The sequence below is a fragment of the Pelodiscus sinensis genome, chromosome 2 (genome assembly GCF_052426305.1).
Source record: "Pelodiscus sinensis isolate ZL-2025 chromosome 2, ASM5242630v1, whole genome shotgun sequence".
Taxonomy (NCBI): domain Eukaryota; kingdom Metazoa; phylum Chordata; order Testudines; family Trionychidae; genus Pelodiscus; species Pelodiscus sinensis.
In genome coordinates this window covers 129,837,248-129,861,715 of record NC_143053.1, presented here as the reverse complement: position 1 = coordinate 129,861,715, position 24,468 = coordinate 129,837,248, and the positions used below count along the sequence as shown (strand labels likewise).

The following is a 24,468-nucleotide window of genomic DNA, read 5'->3' as shown; positions in this document are numbered from 1 at the left end:
GAAAAGTCCACGGACTTTAATTAGACCTGGCTTTGACACTAAGGGCCTGATTTTCAAAGGTATTTAGGTGCCTGAAGACATAAGTGAGCAAGGCATTAAGGAGCCTTTAAAAGGTGTGCGTGTGAAGGAGGTGTACTATCCTAATCTGGAAGCAGAAGCTTCGGTAAGGTTGGCCTTACAATGCTCCCTGCAGACATTTAGCTGAATTATAAATTTTTGCTGTGACTGACTTATAATGATCCTTCACTCCATGTATGCGCACAAATTTTAAAGTCCTGCAGAGAGGCATCTAGTATAATCTTTCAGATGTGCTTAGGTGCCAAATGCCACTTATTTCAATGGGAATTCAGCACCAAGGCACTCTGAAATTTCCATTAGATGCCTAGCTGCATCTTAACAAGTTTCAGAGCAGTAGATGTATTAGTGTGTGTCAGCAACAATGAAGAGTCATGTTGCACTTTAAGACTACTAAATGTATTTAGGCATAAGTTTTCATGGGCTGGAAACGACTTCATCAGATGCCTCTTAAGGCATCTATATATATCTCTGAAAAGTTAAAAAGTCACACAAGGTCCCACAAGAAATGAGTGGTGAAGGCACATAAAAGCATGAGAATTGCTGTACTGGGTCAAACCAAATGTTCATTTAGCTCAATATCCTGTATTCTGAGTGCCCCAGAGAGAATAAACAGAATAGGTAATCATTGAGGGTATGTCTACACTAATTCGAACTAGGAGGGTAATGTAGGCATACCGCACTTGCAAATGAAACCCGGGATTTGAATTTCCCGGGCTTCATTTGCATAAACCGGGCGCTGCCATTTTTAAATCCCGGCTAGTTCGAACCCCGTGCCGCGCGACTGCACGCGGCACGGAGTAGCTAGTTTGGATTAGGCTTCTAATCCAAACTAGCTGTACTCCTCGTGGAATGAGGAGTACAGCTAGTTCGGATTAAGAAGCCTAATCCGAACTAGCTACTCCGTGCCGCGTGTAGCCACACGTGCACGGGGTTCGAACTAGCCGGGATTTAAAAATGGCGGCGCCCGGCTTATGCAAATGAAGCCCAGGAAATTCAAATCCCGGGCTTCATTTGCAAGTGCGGTATGCCTACACTACCCCGCTAGTTCGAACTAGCGGGGCAGTGTAGACATACCCTAAGAGATTCATCCCCTCTCACCTATTCACAACTTCTGGCAAACATAGGCCAGAGATACAATTCCTGTCCATCCTGGCTAACAACTTGACCACTCATCCATGAAAGTACTAGCTTTTTTTGAACTCTGTTAAAGTCTTGGCCTTTGCAACACCCTCTGGCAAGGCATTCAACAAGTTGACAGAACATTGTGTGAATAACTACTTCCTCTTGTTTATTTTAAACTTGCTGCCTATTAATTTCATTTCGTGTACCCTAACTCTTATTATGAGGCATAAAAGGCATTTCTTTATTTACTTTCTCCACCCCACTCATGATTTTACAGATCTCCATTAGATCCCCACTTTTCCAAACTGAAAAGTCCCATTCTTATTAATTTTTCCTCGTATGGCAGCCATTCCAAACCCCTAATCATTTTTGTTGCCCTTTTCAGAGCCTTTCCTATTCCAATATATCTTTCTGTGATGGGGTGATCACATCTTTATGCAGCATACAGGGTGAGGGCATACTATGGATTTATATAGAGACAATATGATCTTTTCTTGAGTATTATCTAGCCCTTTCTTAATGATTCCCAACATTCTATTCACTTTCTTGACTGCCACTGCACATTGAGTGGAGCTTTTTTTAGACAAGTATCCACAATGACTGTAAGATCTCTGTCCTGAATGGTAAATCCATCATTTTATATGTATGGTTGCGGTTATATTTCCCAATGAGAATTACTCTTCATTTATAACATTGAATTTCATCTGTCATTTTCTTCCCCAGAAATTCAGTTTTGTGAGATCCTTTTGTAGCACTTCACAGTCTGCCTGGGACTTAACTGTCTTGAGCAGTTTGTATCATTTGAAAAATTGTGCCACAAAACTGCTTTTGTGTTTCTTCAGATCATTTATGAACATATTGAATAAGACTGGTCTCCGTGTAGACCTCCTGGAGGACACCACTATTTACCTCTCTCTATTCTGAAAAGCAGCCATTTATTCCTACCATTTGTTTCCTATCTTTTAACCAATTACCATTCTGAGGGGACCATCCCTCTTATCCCATGACACCTTATTTTGTTTAAGAGCCTTTACTGAGGGACATTGTCAGAGGCGTTCTGAAAATCTAAGTACACTAAATCCCCTTGTCCACATGCTCATTGAACCCCTGAATGAATTCTCTTTATAGAAAACATGTTGACACTTGTCCTACAAATTATGTTCATCTATGCGTCTGACAATTCTGTTCTTTACTATAATTTCAGCCAGTTTTCCTGGTACCAAAATCAGGCTTATCATTCTGTAATTGCCAGGATCTCTCTGGACCCCTTTTTAAAAACTGGCATTATATTAGCTATATTTCTACTATGTGGTAGAGAAAATGATTTAAATTATTTAAAATCATAGTTCTGCAATTTCACGTTTAAGTTCTTTCAGAAATCTTGGCTGAATACCACTTGGTCTTGGTAACTTATTACTATCTATAACAGTGGTCTCCAACCTTTTTACACCCAAGATCACTTTTTAAATCTCAGAACAGGCGAAGATCTACCGCCCTGCCCCTTCTTTGAAGCCCCACCCCTTCCTTGAAGCCACGCCCTTTTGAAGCCACGCCCTCTCTATTCTCCTGCCCATCACTTGCTATCCCCAGCCCTTATACACTCTGGCTACATCTACACTGGCATGAATTTCCGGAACTGCTTAAAACGGAATACTATTCCGTTTTCAGTTTTTCTGGAAAAGGAGCGTCTACATTGGCAGGCTGCTTTTCCGGAAAAGCCCTTTTTCCGGAAAAGCTTCTGTGGCCAATGTAGACGTGCTTTTCCGGAAAAGAGCCCCGATCGCCATTTTCACGATTGGGGCTTTTTTCCGGAAAAGACTACTGGGCTGTCTTCACTGGCCCTTTTCCGGAACAGTGTTCCGGAATAAGGACTTATGCCCGAGCGGGAGCAGAATAGTTTTTCTGGAATAGCGTCTAATTTTGTACAGTAGAGCATCATTGCTTTTCCGGAAATTCAAGGGCCAGTGTAGACAGCTCGCAGCTTATTCCGGAAAAGCGGCTGATTTTCTGGAATAAGTGGCCCAGTGTAGACACAGCCTCTGTTAAACAGTTTATTTTTAAATTATGCAATATATAAAATTAAAATCACATGTTTATAGTTTTTAAATAAATGGTCTGTTTTTAATTCATGCTATTTAAATGTAAAATGAAGCATTTACAATTATACATTTTGTTCTCTGCTATTTTTTAAATCTAAAATCAAGTATTGATAATTATATATTTTTTCCTCCAATAACAAAGTCTCAGTGTGACACCTGTGACTGAACAGTATCTGCCAGTGTCTTGAAATACGGGAAGCTTGCTTCAGCACAGCCGGAGCTAGGGGCAGCCTCCCTGGGCTGAGCGCAGGGCAGCAGGGCTAGAGTGAAGATAAGCGGCTGCCCGGCCAGCTGGCCATGGCGCTCAGCCATGGTGCACCATGCTCCACGTGGGCTGGTGCAGAGGGGAAGCTGCCTGGCCAGCTGGCTGTGACGTTCAGCCTCAAGGAGGCTGAACCGTGCTCCAGCTGATCGGGCGGCTTCTCATCTGTGCCTGCCCATGTGGAGCGTGGGGCACCCTGGCTGAGCGCTATGGCCAGCTGGTGTCATCGCCAGCTGGCCATGGCGCTCAGCCAGGGTGCCCCACACTCCACGCAGGCAGGCGCAGAGGAGAAGCTGCTCGATCTGCTGGAGTGTGGGGCAGCCTCTTTCAGCTGAAAGCCACAGCCAGCTGGCTGGGGTGTTTCAGCCCTCCTGACCTCCCAGCTCCCACCATTCCGTGCAGCTACTCACCTGTGTTGTTGCTCGGTGAGTAGCTGCTCATCAAATGAGGAAATCAAATGTAAATGAACTGTGCAGATGCGAAGTGCAGAGAGGGCTCAAGATCGACTCTTAGAGCCACTGAGATCGACCGGTAGATCATGATCTACCAGTTGGTGACCACGGATCTATAACTTAGGGTACCCAAACTACACATTATCTACAACCCCATCCTCCTAGCTTGTTTCAAGTATCTATGTCCAATAGGAACTTCATCAAGAAGTTAAAAATATTTGAAAACTTTTAAAATTAAGTGTATGAAATTAAAGATATTAATTGAGATGGACAATTACATTAATAATTGTATACTAATTCATTTAATTAAAAAATTTGCCAGAATTTAATTAACTAGGTGATAGGAACATGTCAGAAACAAACCTCTTAAATGTCAAAATATGAATTTGATATTTTTTATTTATTTAGCAGACACCAACTCTCTTGTTAAATATATATTGTGAGCAATGACATGGGGAGGTCTAGGTTGGATATTAGGAAAAACTATTTCAGGAGGGTGGTGAAGCACTGGAATGGGTTACCTAGGGAGGTGGTGGAATCTCCATCCTTAGAGGTTTTTAACTCTTGGCTTGACAAAACTCTGGTTGGGTTGATTTAGTTGGGATTGGTCCTGCTATGGGCAGGGAGCTGGACTTGATGAGCTCTTGAGGTTTCTTCCAGCTCTATGATTCTGTGATCATTCTTACAGGCTACTCAGTGTTAGGCATCTAGGTTGTATTGTCCATTGAAAATGCCAGCCTGGCATTCCAAAGCCCGAATATCCCCATATTCAGTGGAGCTTTACGTTTTAGACCATGTTTCTACTCACTGGAGATTAATGCTACAATGATTGATGCAGTGGTCTGTTTAGCAGGTCTAGCAAAGGTCCACTAAATCAACCACAGAGTACTTTCCAGTTGATACAAGTTCTTAATCTTTTCTACCAGAATAAGAAGATTAAAATAAATCAATGGCAGAGATCTCCCATTGACACAGCACAGTATAGAAAGTGTAGTAAATCAACCTAATCTACATTACTCCAGATACTTTACTCACATACCTGGAGTAACATAACTTAGGTGAGCATACTGTGGCAGTATAGACAAAGCCTTGGTGACATTCAGGCTTTGTAATGTCAGACGGCCAAAATCTGATCTCTCTTACACTACTTTAAGGATTACTAGTGGAATATATGTAAAGAACCCTAAGTAATGTTTCTGAGCGCTGAATGTGACTTCACTGGGGGGGGGGGGATGGACAGTGTGGGAGGTCCTATTTAACTTTTTGTAAGGGCAGAGGAGGGATGATAACATTTCTGTCTGCAACAGAAATCAATCAGCACACAAAAAATGCACAAATTAAAATTTTGGCTGAATTAAGACTCTCTGGCAAATGTTACAAAACGAGTCATGAAGTTTTTTGTACAGCAGGGACCTGATTCTCATTTATGCTACAGTCCCTTTACACCCTTTTAACAATGTAATTTACACCTATTTTTAGAGCAGTGTAAAGTGACTTTAGAGTAAACTGTAATCAAACCTTTAAGTTGATGAAAACATGTTACATGTGCTAGACATTTACTAGTTCTTTAGATGGCAAGGAATCCCTTGGTGAATGAAAGATGATAATTCACTCTGCTCACCCTGCAAATTCTATAAACCTCAAGTGCAGTGTAGGCAGATAACAGAGCTCTGGAGAAGCCTGAGACAGAGCGGGGGAAAAAACGCTATATTCACTTTGGGCTATAATAAACTGCTGCTTCTAAAAACGTAATATATGTTAGATCAGCAGACAATTCAACATTAATATTAATACTTATGCAGCACCTTCCAGCAATTAGCATCAAATTGATTGATGTTCATATAGTTTATTTGTTTGTTTTATAATTGTAAGGGGGGAAAGCACACTAAAAATATCAGATGAAAAATGTCAGAACTGTAATACAAAGAAACACCAGCTAGAGCTTCCAGTTTCTTGAACTTTGTTTATGATGTCAAAATAAATCTTCTATGGAATCATGCCTGTGTGCTACATGATTTAAATGATATCTATACCTCTAGGTATATGAGCATGTAATGTGCAGGTAGACAGTTTTACATATTTAATTTAAGCTAACACTGAATATTTTTGAAGACTACTGAACACTTCATTTTTATGATGCTTTCAAACTTTGAAAACATCTGACATTGTAGTGGCACTGACACCAAAGCATCACATATCTTGAGTTTAACATATATGCCCTCTCGGTCATGTATGCCTACAATACTGACAGAATGACAAACTAATTCCAAAGAACAGTCATGTGAAGTTCTTTATGTATATTTCATTAGTTATACTTACAATAAAAAAACCCCCACTACTGATACTAAAAAATACAATAACCCTAAAAACCACCACAGATGTACCAATGACCTCTCTGCACATGATGAACAGGAATTAAGGGAAGTTTCCTTCCTGTAAAGAAATAGATATTTGCATACTTTTCTCTTTCATCCTGGAAAAAGTGTAACATTGATTAATTCTTTCAAAATATTCCTTATTGATGCTAAGATCAAAGTGTGATATGTTTTTAATTTTCATCTTTACATCTTGAAATTAAGTAATAGCATTTTTATTAATTTTTTTCAGTGAAACATGGGCAGAAGAATTGTGATATCTTGGCATACAGTTATTATTATTCCTTACAATAAAATAAAATTAAAATCCAAAACACTACCCCTTGAGTTGTAGTCACTGGATGTGCTCCAGAAAGTTATCTTCATTTTTGTTTTAAAAGAACTAGAAGTCAGCATGTTGCTATTGCTTCTTGACATAAAGTTAATGTCTTTTTTTTCCAGTTTACAGTTCAGTTCTGTAACGCCATCAAAGCAGAATCTTTACCACTTAAAATGATAAAAGTTTCAATAGGCACTTTAGTGGAATTAAGAAAAATCTACCACTCTTCCACCATGATGCCAGAAAGCTAGCTTCTGTCTACATTGTCATGTCATTAAATTGTAGCTAATAGGCCTGAGCTTGTCTCAGTGTTTTTCCAAAGTAACAAAAAACAACAACAAAAAAAGTGTCTCACAGGATTTATCCTCCCTTTGCAGAACAAATCAAAACTGACAATATGATAAATATAGTAACTTGCTGGAAACAGGTCTTTTCATAATCAAGGGAATCTTGTCCTATAAAGCTTGGGTTTTATTTTTAATTCGTTGGTCTACTTTTCTTATTTTTTCCTTTGGGGTTTCTCCCCCTCTCCTAAGTGACTTTATCGGGGTTATAATTTTCTTCTTCTCCGAACATGTCTGCCAAGATTTTAAAGCGGGGTCCCCAGTCACCTAGGTAATCATAATCCTGGTCTGCCTCTGTAGTAAGTGAATCTATAGAACTCAGAGACTCTGCTACAGATCCGTTTCCTTCATAGGCATAGGTTGCCAGTGAATCATAAGGGGGTGCAGTAGGATCCACATCATTTTCCTGCAGCCTTTGATTAATAAAATCTCTAATGTCTGTGTTGTCTTCCACTAGTGGTTTCTGACGTGGCAGACAAAGGGTGTCTGGTTTTATATCCCTGCGTATTTTGTTGTCTTCAATCGCTTTTGAATTCCTCAGGGCACCGATGTCAAAAGCTTGGGTGTCCTCCTCTCCACCTCCTTCATCATCATAATGGATGACATTGTCTCTGATGTCTTCTTTAGAAGTCATCAAGGTGTCTTTTTTCTTCTGCCTTCGCAGTGCTATGTAGAGCACAACAATGACTGGAACAAGGGAAGAATTGTGAATTTAGACAGGTACAGAAACAGCTGGGCTGTCTGCTAACATACCAACATATCCTTATATGATAGGTAATAGCAATCAAAAGGACCTTTTCTTTACATGTTCCTCCTGTCTTAAAAAACAACAACAACAATAACAGCAACAGAGCTGTTACCTGTAAGGGGATATTTGTGGCTTGATGCATGCATCTAACGTACATCATCGCTAGTTATACACTGAATAATGAATAAACCCCTCTAGCGCTTGCCATTACTAGAACATAAAGCTGTGCAGGAACGAGATTTTTTTTTTTGAGGTACAGTATCACCATTTGAAAATTTCTTTCCTTGTGAAATGGAGGATATACAATTGAAAAAATGTTAACATTTCCTGCAAACTGAAATTTGAGTAGGGATAAGAGGTAACTTTTGTCTGATCACAATTTTTCATTCAGATTTTGCCTATTTTTTTCATAACATATTTCATAAAACACATAGGCTGTGTCTACACTGCACCCCTTTTCTGGAAAAGGGATGCAGATTAGACCAGTCGGAATTGCAAATCCGTGGGGGATTTAAATATCGCCCGCGGCATTTGCATTTAATTGGCTGCCGCTTTTTTCTGGCTTGGGGATAAGCCGGAGAAAAGCGCCAGTCTAGACGCGATTCTCCAGAAAATAAGCCCTTTTCCGGAGGATTTCTTATTCCTACTTGAATAAGTGACATATTTCTGCAGTACGTTTTGATTTTTAGCAAATCAACAATTCTCTGTGGAAAAATGATTCGATAAATTCCTGATGTCTAATAGAAAATTACATTTGAACATGACCTTGAGGAGTCACATTAACTGACACAATGCTGAAAAAGACTTTGCAGTCACTGTAGACTGGGACAGATCATGCACAATATGGTATCAATTGGTTGGGGGTTAAAACCTGGTCCTTATAATTTACTCATAAACTAGTGACACAGTATTGAACATGACTTCTCCCTGTTTACACTGACTCTAGGATCATGGACAGGAAATGTTTGTTAATTAACAAGATGGTGCTTTAATTTAGTATAATGGGGGGAAAACAACGTTAAAAGTACAGTAAGTTGACTTAGAAATATCTGATTTTAAAATCAATATTTTAATAAGCTTTTAAAATGACAACTATGGAGGAGGTTTCTAAGTCACCGATATAACAGAAAATAGTAGGTAGTGAGTTTGAGATACAGAAAATCACTATAGGCTGCAGGGAACAATGAAGATTGTGACTGACATATTAATATTTGCTGGTGTAACTTAGCATACTATTAACAGGCTAAATGGAATGCGGAGAATCATTACTAGACTCAAATCCTCTACTCTGTACAGAGCCCAAGTAAATGGTCCTAGGGGTTCGGAGGGTATGTCTACACTACCATCCTAGTTCGAACTAGGGTGGTAATATAGGCAACCGGAGTTGCAAATGAAGCCCGGGATTTCAATTTCCCGGGCTTCATTTGCATAAAGCCGGGCACCGCCATTTTTAAATGTCCGCTAGTGCGGACTCTGTGCCACGCGGCTACACTAAGCCTAGTCCGAACTACCTAGTCCGTGCCGTGTGTAGCCGCGCAGCACGGAGTCTGCACTAGCGGACATTTAAAAATGGCAGCACCCGGCTTTATGCAAATGAAGCCCGGGAAATTCAAATCCCGGGCTTCATTTGCAACTCCGGTTGCCTACATTACCACCCTAGTTCGAACGAGGGTGGTAGTGTAGACATACCCCGAATGAATCAGTGATGGAGCTGACCCCTCATACTCCAGAATCATGTAGCAGCTGTTCCTATAGCCCACATTCTTCAGTAATTTACCCTGTTGCAGTGTCACATCACAGAAATGTAGGACTGGAAGGGACCTTGCTAGGTCATACTGTTCAGTGTTTCTTAAGCTTTTTGGCCTCAGGACCCATTTGTAAAAGTTTATGGCCTGTTTCTGCCTAATAAATAGTCTGGGGATAGGGGTTCTGGGGTGGTTTTGGTCAGTTTCTGTCCCTTATTGGGGTTGGCTCCTGCCAGGCACTCACCCCTCAGTGGCAGCTACTGCAGCTCCTGTGCTGTGGGGCTGGTTGTGCTTGGCTCTGCTCTCTGGGCATTGCAACCTCTGGGAGTGAAATGCTGATCAGGTTTGGACCATCCCCTTGACTGGATGAAATTTGTGTGAGTGAAGTTGTTACCCCCGGATTCCCATCATCCAAGGGAGCCAATAGACATACTAGGCCCATGAGCAAGGGTGTGAAGGCCAACTCCATGCTCCCAGAAGGGGCGTGGCCTTGGGTGGAAGAGGCAGAGCTGAAGGTTAGTACCTGGGGCTCCAGAGACAATTTAAAAGGCCTAGGGCTCTGGCCACCACCACTGCCAGGAGCCCTAGGCCCTTTTCAATTGCTGGTTTCCCAACCCCCACCCTCTGACAGAAGTGAGTCCAGCTAACCCCATAGGACAGGAACCATAAAAGCTGCCATGTGACCCTTGAAACATTCTAGTAACACAATTTTGGGTCCTGATCCAAGGGTTGAGAAACCCTCATCTACTTTAGTCCCCTGTAGCGGGGCAAAACTATTATTAGAAGTAGTAGCATCTAGAATGATGGTTTTCAACCTGTGGTCACTAGATCTGTAGGGGACTGCACTAGGGCTGTCAATTAACACATGAATGCCTGCAATTAATGCAGGGACGAATTAATGTGTTAAAAAAATTAATGCGCATTAATCGCAAGCGTTTCCATGTGGTGCTGCCCCTTTGAAACACCTCCGTAGCACTTCATAGGGGCAGTACAATATGAAGCCTGTGATCAGCTGTGCGGCGCTGCCCCTTTGAAACACCACCGCAGCATTTCAAAAGGGGCAGTGCAACACAGAGCCTGGGGTCAGCTGGAGTCTTATTATTGTTTAACAGCACGATTAATCACAATTAATTTTTGTAATCGCTTGACAGCCCCAGTCAGCACCCCATGTCTAAGATTTCTCTGAGAGTTCATACGTCCATTTGAATTGTTTTAGGAGTTTACAAAAGAAAAAAATGTTTTAAAATCAGTGATCTAGATTATCCCTCGCAGGTTTTTGCGTAGCCTGTTCTTAACCTCCAAAGACAGAGATTCCACAGCTGATGAATTTGTTCCAATGCATAACTATTATATGCAGAGAGTGTGTTCCTGTGTGTTCTACACCAGGGCTGGGTCTAGACTGCATCCCTTTTTCGTAAAAGGGATGCAAATTAGACATATCGCAATTGCAAATGAAGTGGGGATTTAAATCCCCCCTGCTTCATTAGCATAAACATGGCTGCCGCTTTTTTCTAGCTCAGAGCTTTGCCGGAAAAAAGCGCCAGTCTAGACGCGGATCTTTCGGAAAATAAAGCTTTATCCGAAAGACCCCTTATCATTTTAAGAGGGATAAGGGATATGTCTAAGTTGCATCCCTTTTACGAAAAAGGGATGCAGTCTAGACACAGCCCAGTAGTTCTGTGTGAGGAGCATACATGTGGTCCGAAAGCTTGGATTCAGGGCATTTAGCACCTTGAAGAGCTTTTTTAGTCATAGGGTAACATCTGTCAGAATCTGGATTAACCAGTCCACTGTGTAACTAATAAAGCAGGTGTGATTACACTACTAGAGCATTAGGGCTTTATTTTGGGGAAGATAGGTAGTAGGATGGGCTGCCGTTAAAACAATATAAGTAAGACATTGCATAGAGTGAGCTTGTATACATAGAGCAATATCATGCTAGGGAATCTGTTTCTGTAAAAATGTTTCTATTTGTATTATTTTGCAGTTGGCCAGTCATCCACAATCTACATTATAATTGTGTTTTCCTGTCTCATTTCTTCATTTTTACAATTTAATCCCTCATAATAATTGAAAAAAGACCACTACTAGGTCCAGATTCATTTTAAATATATGGAAATCAGTTTCTCTTTAAAGGTACCTAATCAATACTGTTTCAGAGCAAAATGTGAACTTCAAACCAATCCATAAAGGTATTTCTCCTTCCCCTCCCTCAGAAATATGTAGAAATTAGCTCACTTCATGTTCGGATGTTTGTATTTTTCTACAATGATATAAACATAAAAGTTCTCTTTGGCTATGTCTACACTACAATGCTAATTCGAGTTAACTTAATTTGAAGTAGTTAATTTGAATTAAGCTAATTTGCATTAATGCATCTACACACAAAACCTATTTCAAAATAGCGTTTTGCTATTTTGAAATAGCACGTCCACACTGAGTGGACCCTGAACCGAAGTTAAGGCTGGCCGGAACCAGTGCTGGCAGGGCATCAGGTTAGGACTTAGTGTGTGGGGCTGCTGCCTGAGGCTAAATGAGCTCCGTGCTTAAAGGGAGCCTACCCCCCACCCCAGACAGACAGTTCTCAGGGTTCCCTGCTGACTTGTCTACCTCAATGAGGGACAGCAAAGCAGTCCTGTCTTGGAGTGCTCTGAGTGCCCGCACTCCAGACACCACAGCACTCGGCCAAATGGAGCCAGAGGTCCCCCTGGGCATGCCGGTGCATCTCGTGGGGTTGTTGCCATCAGCCTGGCTGCACTTGCTGCAGGCTGCCATCTGGGGGGGTCCATCGGGGGCCTGTCATAATCCAGGAGGCCCTGCGGAAGAGCGTCCACCCTGAGGAGCCCTCAGAGCCACCCCTGTCTTCCCCACCAGTGGCTCGTGCCCCATTCCTCCCTCACATCCTTCCACTTACCCCTCCCTAGCCCCCCTTCCTGATGTCAAACAAAAGACACCTATGTTCAAAAATAGAAACTGGGTTTATTGAACAAAACGGGGGAGGGGATGAACCTCTGGGGAGACAGGGAAAAGGAGGTGGGAGAGGGGAAGAGAGAGGGTGGGAGAGGGGAGAAGGAAACCTGGGAGGAGGGAGCTGGAAGGGGGAAGCCAGGGGAAGAAGGTGGAGGGGAAGCTCAGGGCCCAGGATTGGGGGGGTCTTGCTGGACCAACTTGATTGTCATGCAAACCTACTCCTGGGTTTACAGGTGGCCTTTGGTGGCCAGGCTGGCAGCTATCCTGCCATAGATGGCTGCATTCCTCTGTCTAGTGTGGAGATCATTGACGTTGGGGGCATCCCCCCCAAACCTGAAAAAGGTCCATGATCTCCACCCTGGACCAGGAAGGCGCCTGCCTTCTCCAGCCCCGTCAGGCTCCTGGGAGCTGACAAACTTCTGCTGGGGAGCGGTGGAGAGCTGGCTGCCAGTGGCTTGCTGGCTCATGTTTTGGGGCCACTGGTAAGGGGCCCTGGAGGCCATTGCTGGCTCTGGGCTGGCAGGCTTGGAGCTGGCACAGGCACTGTGGCCAGGGTCTACCCCTTTAATGGCTCCAGGGCTGGGGGAAGAAGAGAGTAAGTTTTCCTAGTTGTTCCCAGAGTGGCCACCAGAGCTCCCTGAAAAGGGCTGGAGCCCCCTATTTCGAATTAAGTGTCTACACAGGACTTAATTCGAAACAGCTATTTCAAATTTGGCATTACTCCTCGTAGAATGAGGTTTACCAAATCTGAATTAAGCACTCCACTCTTTCGAATTAATTTCAAAATAGCGGTTTGCATGTATAGACACTATTAAAGTTCATTCGAAATAAGGGCTGTTATTTCGAATTAACTTTGCAGTGTAGACATACCCTTTGTAAAGGCATAGCTTTGCTGAACAATAAATGGAACTATCATGACTCAAATTACTTCACAAGTAAAATCAAAACATACTTTGTTACAGAAGGAAAACTAACCTAGAAGTATAACAATACACAGCAATATTGCAATCAGAGCCCCTGTGCTGAGTCCTACTGGTAGGAAGATTGCTTCAACATTGCAGGATAGGATGGTACCATCAGAATCACATCTGCAAACATGGATAGTCATTGTGTTTGTGCTGCTCTGTACAGGATAGCTGCTGTCTTCTATCACAACTGGGAGGAAATACAACTCTTGCTGCCTACGGCTGTAGCCACTTCTTCTGGTTTCAATTCCAGCTGTGTTGTCTGCAAATACGACAGTCATGATAGTGGTGTTACTGTGGTGCTTTATTTAACATTTTAAACTTTGCATGTTTTGAATAGCAGAAAGATAATCTGGTTTCCAGACTCCATGGATTATAAATGCTGTGTAACTCCCTTGGTTCATTATTACTGAAGCTGTCATATTCTAATCAGATGCAGCCAAGAGCTTTTTTTTTTTTTTCAAGGCAACTAATCTTTGTTGTATGTATACATTTATCCTGCTGTGCCTGACAGCTAATATTTCAAAGCAGAAATGAAAAAGAATATACTTTTTTTGTTACTGGTATTCCATTAGCACAGGATTTCAGTCTTTCCTTTTCCTCCATCATCTTGTCATAGACCAAGAGCCCAATCCAAAACCCCTTGACTGACATGGAGTTATGATCGGGTCCCATTTATTAGTGTATTTCACCTTAAACTTTTGGATTTGACAGTGAAGCAGCTGGAAGATGCATACTAGCCCCTAATTTCCTACCTCTCTGAAAACAGACAATTAAAAAAGGGTACAGGAATCAACTGAACCCTTCATACCATTTGCTGCTAATCAGTGCTGAAACTGCACAGAGCTCCCAGAAGCTGAGTTTTGTCACTTCTTCCCTGCAGGAGTTGATTTACCACTGCTTTATATGAATAAAGCAAACTTAAACAGGAAGGCAATGACATGATGATTAAAAGGATTAAGTAGAGGCAAAGCATGATTAAAAAGCAATTTACTGTCAGGTCTGATTGGATATAACCTGCAACACTCACACCCATTTTCTGTTTCCCCCATGTGCATTAGTTCAGATCATTTGCTGATTTTACAAAATTTTTCTTACTAGACGTTTCCCCCCCTTTTCTCTTTGAATCCTGCCACTGAATACAAAGATTAAAAGCTGTATCCAGCCCTCAGAGATCTACATTCACCAATCATTGAAGCTGATAGGTGTTGAGTGCAAGTATCTGTAGACCAGATTTCTTAAACACATAGATGTCATTCTGATTAATGCCAGTTGAAAATTTTCTAACTGAACATCTTTCTGTTTCACTGAAGCGGAAAGTTCCCACAGGAATATGTATCTTTTGGCAAAATATAGTCAATGTTTTATTAAGGAATTTTTTTATTTCTTTAGTATTAACATGACTTTCTATTATGAAAATTATTTTATTTTGTACACTAATAAACATCAAAATTGAAACAAAAGATTTCAGCAGTCCTCAAATATTTTCCCCAATATATATTTTTTGATGTTGGAGTTTTGTTTCTTTTTATAAATCAAAATGAAGACTAAGAATATGAAATTTCTAGAATTTTCCACAAAACAGAAATCCCTGGCTTATAGGAGGGGATAAGTTTGAATTAATATATGCAACTTCAGTTACATTAATTAATGGAGATTGTCTGTCTCCTAGAACTGGAAGGGATCTTGAAAGGTCATTGAGTCCAGTGTCCTATTTTCACAGCAGGACCAGATACCATCCCTGACAAATTTTTGCCCTAAATGGCCTCTTCAAGGATTGAGTTCACAACCATGGGTTGAGCAGGCCAATGCTCAAACCACTGAGCTATGCCTCTCTCTCCTCCCCCTCTCCCCCGCCCAATTAATTGCATAGCTTAAGTTGAAGTATTTTTAGTCAAATTCTGGCACTGTTCATACTGTGGGAAGTCAAATGGAGCACACTCTCCCTTCAACTACTGGCATCGACGGGAGCACCCCCTCCGTTCAACTTAGCGTGTCTTCACTAGACCCACTAATTTCAACCCTGGAAGATTGACATCGACAGCTTCAATCGTCTCTGTATTGTAGACATGGCCAGACTAGTTCCCAGATGGCTTTAGGTCTGATTAGGCACTTTAGAAATGCCACAGCTGAACCACTGCAGTTGCACTGTTGTAGAACTTTACTGTTGAAACTACCTACACTGATGGGAGGGATTCTCCTGACAGTGTAGATCAGTGGCTTCCAACTGCCAGTCTGTGGACCGGTGGAAAGCCATGAACCCCTGCCTGTTGGGCCGTGGCACACTCTGCTAAAGTGCTCACTGGGCTGCACCACACAGCAGCAGGGTGAGCAGCCCAGCAGGCAAACCAGGTATACTGCAGCTGCAGCCAGAGCCACAGTGAACCTGTCCCTAGTGGGGCAGCCTCACCATGGCCCTGGTTCCAGCTCCATTGGCCGCTACACGGCCCAGCTGGTGGGCAGCTGCAGTGCTCTGCCAGGCGCCATGCGGAGACTGGCTGCTATGGCACTCAGCAGGGGCCCTGAATGCTGCAGGCTCCATGCAACCCTTCTGATATGCAAGGAAGTGCTCTGTGCTCAGCTGGGGTTGGGAGGCTTCAGCAGGGCTAGGTGAGGGGGGTGAGTCAGGCACAAGGGTGCTGGGGGACTCTGGGGGTGAGAGGCTCTAAGGGGGGAGTGGCTGACACTGAGGGGCACTGTGACATCCACTATGTTGAGCTGGTACTGGGGGGCTCTGGAAGTGGGGCTAGTAGTGAGGGGACTATGGGGGCAGGGCTGATACTAGGCAAAGGGCTAATACTGGGGGCTGGTAGGGGGACCTGACGGGATTGGGAACAATGGGGCTCTGGAAACAGGATGCTGGTTCTGAGGTGTTTGAGGCAGAGGCTGTCACTGATGGAGTTGGGTGTTGTGGACTTTGGGGTCAGTGGCTGGTGTTGGGGGATAGTGGATGAGTGAGGGTTCTAGGGATTAAGGCTGGCAGTGGGGGCCAGTGCTTTTTATAATGCACACTGGCAAACCCATTCACAAACTTTTGGCAGATCGGTAAAATTTTATTTGCATATTTGAATCTTCATTTGCATAATGAATATATAAACATGCAAATAAAATGTTAGTGGTCCGCCAAAAATTTGTGAATGGATTTGCCCATCTCCTGTATAGAAACATTAGGAACCACTGGTATAGATAATCCACATCCAACAGACGATAGGTAGGTCAGTGGAAGAATGTTTATATCAATCTTGTGCTGTGTACTTGGGAAGTTAAATTGGTTCAACTATGTTGCTCAGGAATGTGATCTTTTCACACCCTGACTAATCACTGCTGTGATTCTTAGTATAGATCAGGCCTTATGAACTCAATAATGGGCATGTAGAATTTTGTCTTAAATTCAAAAGCCAATAGTTACAGGAAATTATCACAAAAATGGCCAAAAAATGCTCTGCGGATGCATGTACGTGCCTCTAGCATAGCATAACGTTGCCTATTTTGGAAGCTTTTATTTTATTGTGAGTCCTGCAGTGCTTGGTTTTTTTTCTCTTTCCTTAGTTTAAACCCAAATTCCTGGAATCAGGAGAATCTAACCTTTCCTTTAAAGCATTTTAAACCATCAACTTTGCCTAGATCAGTGGTTCTCAACTCGTTTCAGTCCACGGACCACCAGGCCAATCAAAAAAATTTTGTGGACCACCTCCAGGAGCGGCCTGAGGCCGGCTGTGGCAGCTGGTGCCCCAGGCAGGCGGCACAGTTGGCGACCCCCCCGCACGGCCATCAATGGCCGTGATGTCATCATCGGGTGCTCGGGCCAGCGGTGCTCTAGGCAACTGCCTAGTTCGCCTAGGTTCACGGGCCGCCCCTGACCACCTCCAGCACATGTAGCGCAGGACGAATGACACAGAAACTGCTCAGCATGACGGCGGCAGCTACACTGATGCTCAGAACCTCAGACGGAAGTTACTGGCAACACAACGCAGTTGCGTCCTAGGTGATGCTATGGAGGACGCGCTACGTGCTTATGAACGTGGCATAAAACAGCCTAACGGTGGTGCCTGCTCATGCCATGTAACTTTGGACAATGTTCCTGTGGACCACCGAAAAAGTCACTATGGACCACCAGTTGAGAACCACAGGCCTTGATGTATAACAATACACAGCAATATTGAAGCTTGAAAATATGAACTCTCTTAAAATATTGTTCTTTGTATTTTCAATGTCTCATGATTTTAAGTCATTTTTGATTTTTGGAATCCTTTATCCTAAGCTTTGAATGTTTGGGGCTGGCAATCCTGCTGTCATTGTAGTTAGTAGGAGACCATACATGACTTTAAGAGTAGACTCTGGTTGACTGTTTTGGTGTGGTTTCCCCCAAACTCTGGTCCCACTGATTTCTTGCCTCTACCCCTCAGCGGAGAAAATCAATATTATGAAACAAACTCATACACTTCCGTCCCCTTCAGTATCTTTCTTCTTCACGTCATGGCTTAAACTTAAGGTAAAAGTGTATGCAGTATTTCATGCCAAAGTGATTTGTTGAAATCAAAGCATCTTATGGGAATGTTTTGATGAAACAGGTTTCTCAAGTCCAGGAAGGAGTTTTCTGATTAAAGAAAGAACAACCCTTCCCAGAACGGCCAATAGCCCATTGGTAAAAAGGCATTTACCTAGCATATGAGAGACAACTCCCTTTGACTTGGTTATTGGGGGGTGTCCCCCTCCTTTTTTTAAACAGAAAAAGAATCAAATCTCACTTTTGTCTTGATGTGCAATTGGGAAAAATTCTGACATTTCTGGGCAGTTAGTAGAGCCAGTAAATAAAGTAAATGATCTTGGGATATTTGCACTATGCTATACTTCTCATTCCTTCAACCTCCTATTTTTCTATTTTTGGACTTCTTTCTCACTCTAATATCAGCTCCTTATTTTTCCACCATCTACCATCAGAAAGGACTTACTGGCTGATTATGTAGGGAAAACAGTGAACGGGACTGTGTAATACCATCAAATTCACCAAATACTGTAAATGAACTGGAAAAAAAAAAAAGAGGACGTGAAACTTTTTGAGCAAAACTTCAAAAGTCATAATATATTCACAAAAATAAGTGTATGCTGTTTACTTCTTTTTGATTTTGACTCCAAAATACAAAAACATGTAGAAAATAGTTGGCCCAGTCTTTTAGATTCATTCATTGTTCATGAATAGTTAAGGCAATAAATTATGTAAGTATAAAACTTCCAGGGATTATTTAAATATTTTATTACATTGAAATATTCAAGTATTCTGTTTAAAAAATATGTAAATGATTTCCACAGAGTAGAATATGCTAAGGCCAAAAATAACCATTAGATCATTTTCTAGTATGACCTCCTGGATGCCTTATTGAGCTCAATAGCAAATGTTTGGCTAAAGTATATTTTCTGGAAAAGCATCCACTCTTGATCTGAAGACATGAATGCTGCATCTAGACTGGCATGATTTTGCAGAAATACTTTTAACGGAAAAGTTTTTTCGTTAAAAGTATTTCCGCAAAAGTGCGTCTAGATTGGCACGGATGCTTTTACGCCAAAAATGCTTTTGTGCAAAAGCATCCGTGGCCAGTCTAGACGCGATTTTGCACAAGAAAGCCCCAATCGCCATCTTAGCCATCGGGGCTTTTTTGCGCAAAACAGTTCTTCCCTGTCTACACTGTCCCTCTTGAGCGAGTATTCTTGCGCAAGAGGGCTTTCTCCCGAGTGGGAGCGTGAAAGCTTTTGCGCAAGAAGCACTGATTTTGTACATTACAAAGTCAGTGCTCTTGTGCAAATTCAAGCGGCCAATCTAGATGCACCCCAAGAGTTGAAGTATTCACTACTTTCCTTGATAATATGGGTAAATAACTTACTTCTGTAGTCTTGGACTGTGAAATTTGGTTTGGTGGATGCCTCAGGTGACAGTCTAAAGGAAAATCTTTGCCCAGCAGGGGACAAATCTTTGTCTGCAGCACTGACAGTCTGAATTACCTGAAAGCAAATTGAAATTGAATTTGAGGTCAGTTCACTCTTAAAAGATACAGCTTTGCAGGAACCTTAATGAGTCATCAAGTGAAACAACAGAAAGGGACATTGAAGCAATAACACCACAGAGTCTGTTTCCTGCAGGGATAAAGTGCTGCAGGGATTCCTCTGTGTTGTAGGATGAAGGTAGAATGCCTCATTTTCTGAGGAGTAGTATACCCCAGCAAGTCATGCTATAAACTCTCTCCTTTGAACCAAAGCTTTTAAGATGGTTCCATCGCTACTATCAGTGGCTACATAATACACTGATCACTGCTTTATAAATATCATTTTACATTATACCAGTAAAATAGGAAAGTAGAGTATACAACAGATTAGTAAAGAAAGGCACATGCAGATGCACATTGATTATTACAGCCTCTGGCTGAAACTGGTGGATACACAATACTCCTTTTGTGGTAAATTTTGACTTCCAGCTTTCCTCCCAAAATAAAAACAAGGGGTTTGGCCCTGAAACTGAGGTGAAGTACAACAACTGAAAAACTGCCACCATCTAACTATAGAGGTGGGTTAGCTTCCTGTGTTCTTAATGAAGCCAACAATTATTTGTTAATCCATTTTAATGTATTAATATGTTTTGAAGTCACAGCCAAAACTATCACTTAAAAATGAGTATGATGATTACATAGTATTTTGATTTTTTGTTAGTTACAGTTTATAGAGACAGCAGAATCATTCTAATTCTATAGCTGATAATTGAAGTAAGTAAACTGTCGGCAGTTCAAACCTTATTTCCTTGTGGCAAAATTTTGATACAAGTACAAAAGATGTAATGGCTTAGGACTTTGCAGACCTTTTACCCTTCAGCACTTAACAGTACTCCATACCAAAGAATTATGGACTAAGAAACATCTTACTCTGTTTATTCTAGTATTGATTTATACACCATCTGTGGTTTGTTCAACTGAGTGAGTGTACCAGAATTAAATCCTGAGTGTGATGGGTACATTTCAGTTTGTTGATGGTTAGAGTAAAAATCATTCAGCCTTGTTGAGACTTCTTCCCAGGGAAGGACCATATAGTGAAAAACATTTGTCCAAGTGTCATTTAATTGTTTCCTTGAGCCTAACTCTTCTGTTTTCTCTACCTGTTGTCTAGGTGTCTTCCACTTAAGCTTTTTTAGGAAGCATTTTTTTAATGTTATATGTTTGTACATTATCTACAAAGGCTATGGCTACACTGTAGCCTTTTTGCAGAACAGCTTATGCAAACGAAGCGCTGTGATATTCCACGCTGTGCTTCATTTGCATAAGCTTTTCCGCAAGAAGGCTACAGTGTAGCCGTAGCCAAAGAGACGCTGGGCCTCTAGGAGCTACAAACAAATAACAGTAAAAAACACAGAAAATGTGATGGGCAACAGTAAGCATTTCAAAAGGTTGCCCCTAAAAGATTGTTTTCATTGGGAACTCACAGCTAATTTCCAAAAGGATTACAAGCTGATATATCAAACTTTTAGGGGATTTCATGGTGAATTTTTGGTTCTGAGATCCTTTAGACAACTTTGAAAAATCTCATCCACATTTTTTCATTTTTAAGTGTGTCTCATACACAATGCAGTTATTTTCCTAAACTGTCTTTTATTTTTATAAAATAATACTAACATTTTAAAAAAGCAAAATATCCAACTACCTGTCCTGGTTTTGCATTTTCACATACAGATGTCTCATATGGCACTGAAATTTCTGGAGGAAATTCGTTGACATCTAAGACATGTATTATAACATTGACCTTGCTGGTTAATAATGGATTACCTATAAAAATGTTAGAAAGAAAGAAAGAAAAATTAGAAAATACTTTTCTGTATGATACTTTCAATGGTATCCATTATCTGGCATGAAACACTCGAGGGTTCCAGATACACTTCTTTTACATTAATGCAAAACCTTGACTTCAGTGAACTTAGTTTTAATTCTCCCCAGTGTAAAATCAGATGTGATTCATGGGATATTGTTTGGGACCAATTATTCATCACCTTACTTACTTCCTGTTCATGGAATAATACCTTTTCTTGAACTGAGTAATTATCTGAAATTTCCTGTTAGATGGAAATAATAGGCTCATACTTTTTCTTAGAAATAATTTAAAAGAATTAAACTGGTAATCACTTTCCACGATTTAAAACTGAATTCGTTTTTTCTGATGAAACATAAATAAAATCTTAAACTTAGTATTTACAGGCTACTAATCATCTTCATGATACTGTACAAATGTGAAATAATTAGGAAAGTAAATAGCATTTACACTTGTATGGATGGTGATAATAAGCAAGATGATCCCAGTGACTTGCAAAAAAACCACAGAGTGAGCCCAGTGACAGAAACAGCATTAAAATCCAGATGCCCCATATTATAAACAAGTGGCTAATCCATTAAATTTTGCTGCTACTATTATCCATTTGCTGTACAGGGAATATATATATGTGTGCACAAAATAAATATTTTAAAACAGTCTGCATCATGTTAATAGGCAAGGCCTTTCCAATTCTCCCAAACCACTGTATTCTAGAATTCTCTTAAACTTCATCCACTTTTAGAACCAAATATACATGGAATCTTTCAGAAATGCTGAGGGTTTTTTGGTTACTTGCTCTTTTTATATTTATTTGCCAACTCACTGAAATGTTGGGATCTGTGACCAGCAGAACCTACTGCAGAGGTATAGGATATAATCATTTGCTGTGTATAAAGGCAAACAATTTACTATTCCCCACTGCTAGACCAACATAGAAGCATGTTGGGAATTATACCTCCCAGAGGCAGAATTTCTTTCCCATCCAGCAGCACAGGTATATGCTTCCTCTTACAAAGCCAAAATCCAGAACGAATGATTTCGAAATGAAATACATTCAGTTACAAATAAAAAAAAGTTGTTGTTATACAAGTAAAATACTACTGCTAGCGCTACAATCTCAATTTAGGATTTTTAAAAAAGAAAACAACAAAAGACTATAAACTATGTTATTTCTTCTTAGGAGTGAACACTAGTACAAAATATTTTGCTGGTTAAACTCTGTCCTTTTGCAACCCCATTTCCTTCAAATTCATCCTCACCAAACCTGGGAAGAGTCGCAGAACCCAACAGAGGTCAGAATTTGTCTCTTCAGTTGGGAATTAAGAGATAATTCTGTTGATAGACAACCTAAAATAAATTCTACCACTCTGTAGTTTGAATTCTCTCTGTAGTGCTGGAAAAGTAAAAATGTAGCTAACGTTTATTTTAGTCACTAAAGAAAGCAATAGTGATTCTGAATATGCTGAGATCAGATGGCTTAAGTAGGAAAGTGTTTTCACAGCGGGTATGTCTATACTGTAACACTATTTCGAAATAACTAGCACTATTCTGAAATAACTTAGACCACGTCTAAACAGCAGGCAGCTATTTCAAAGTAGTTTCAAAATACAGGCAGTCCCCGGGTTACGTACAAGATAGGGACTATAGGTTTGTTCTTAAGTTGAATTTGTATGTAAGTCGGAACTGGTGCATATTGTAGGGGAAACTCTAGCCAAACATTTCTCCAGAGCTCAGTTTTATTCTCCCACACCTCACTTCCCTCAGTCCTTTATTCTCAAGCTGAGGTGTCTGCTGAGAAAAGCCGCTCCGCATCTCCCTGGTCTGCTGGGAGAGAGGTGCTAGCTTCGCGTCTCCCTGGTCTGCTGGGAGGAAGCAGCTAGTGCGGGGTTGCCTCACCCCATTTGTAAGTAGGGATCCGATGTAAGTCGGATCCATGTAACCCGGGGACTGCCTGTACTGTCAAACTGGAGGACTGCTTACTCTGGGTATGTCTACACTTGCCCACAATTCAAACTAGGGAGGCAAATGAAGCATACCAAAGTTGCTAATGAAGCGCTGATTTAAATATCCCATGCTTGATTAGCATATTCGCGGCCGGTCGCCATTTTAAAATGCCGGAAGCCCGAATTAACTCACCGTGTAGATGCGGTAGTCCGATCCAAAAACCCTTCCCTCAAATTAACTGTTACTTCTCATGGGTATGTCAACACTACAAAGTTAATTCGAACTAACAGACGTTAGTTCGAATTAACTTTGATAGGCGCTACACAGGCAAACCGCTAGTTCAAACTTAATTCGAACTAGCGGAGCGCTTAATTCGAACTAGGTAAACCTCATTCTACGAGGACTAACGCCTAGTTCGAATTAAGTAGTTCAAATTAAGGGATGTGTAGCCACTTAATTCGAACTAGTGGGAGGCTAGCTCTCCCCAGCTTACCCTGGTGGCCACTCTGGGCACCACCAGGGAAACTCTTCTGCCCCCCTCCCGGCCACGGTACCCTTAAAGGGGCACGGTCTGGCTACGGTGCCCGTGCCAAGTGCAAGCCTGCCAGCACCCAGCCAGCAGACCCTGCACCTGGCATGGCACGAGCCAGCCACCCGCTGCCACCCAGCCCTCCGCCTCTTCCTGGGACCAGGCTGGCGGCTCCCAGGAGGTTTTTCGCCTTCCTCTGTAGCATGGGGTACAGATCACAGCTAGAGGATTCTCTGCACCTTGGGGTCTTCAAAGTATTTGAAGGCTTCAATATCTGAGATATAGGTGAGAGGATTATTCTGGGAGGGGTGGGAGAGATTCTGTGGCCTGCACTGTGCAGGGGGTCAGACTAGATGATCATAATGGTCCCTTCTGACCTTAAAGTCCATGAGTCTATGAGGTAGGCGCCTGCCTGGTCTAGCGCGGAGATCGTGGACCTCATCCATGACCTCCGCACTAGGCACAGGAAAGCGGCCATCTAGGCAAGTGAAAGTAGGCAAGTGATGCCCTGGAAAGTAGGAATAAGAGATCCTCCGGAAAAGGGCTTTATTCCGGAGGATCGCGCCAGTCTAGACGCTTTTTTCCGGCTTTTCCCCAAGCCGGAAAAAAAGCGGCGGCCATGTTTATTTAAATCTGCGGGGAATATTTAAATCCCCCGCGGATTTCCCTATTCT

The 24,468-nt window shown here is 41.8% G+C and overlaps 1 protein-coding gene across 1 annotated transcript in view; it reads right to left on the bottom strand.

The window, feature by feature from the left end:
• Window positions 1–5,568: 5,568 nt before the first annotated feature.
• Window positions 5,569–24,468, bottom strand: part of CDH12 (cadherin 12) — a 259,798-nt gene continuing 240,898 nt past the window's right edge. The window contains exons 8-11 of the mRNA XM_075921427.2: window positions 21,160–21,281; window positions 19,359–19,476; window positions 13,490–13,741; window positions 5,569–7,738 (exon numbers count right to left, since the gene is read on the bottom strand). Of these exons, the coding sequence (XP_075777542.2) occupies window positions 7,239–7,738; window positions 13,490–13,741; window positions 19,359–19,476; window positions 21,160–21,281 (992 nt within the window). The 3' untranslated portion in view covers window positions 5,569–7,238. The remainder of the gene's footprint in view (window positions 7,739–13,489; window positions 13,742–19,358; window positions 19,477–21,159; window positions 21,282–24,468) is intronic.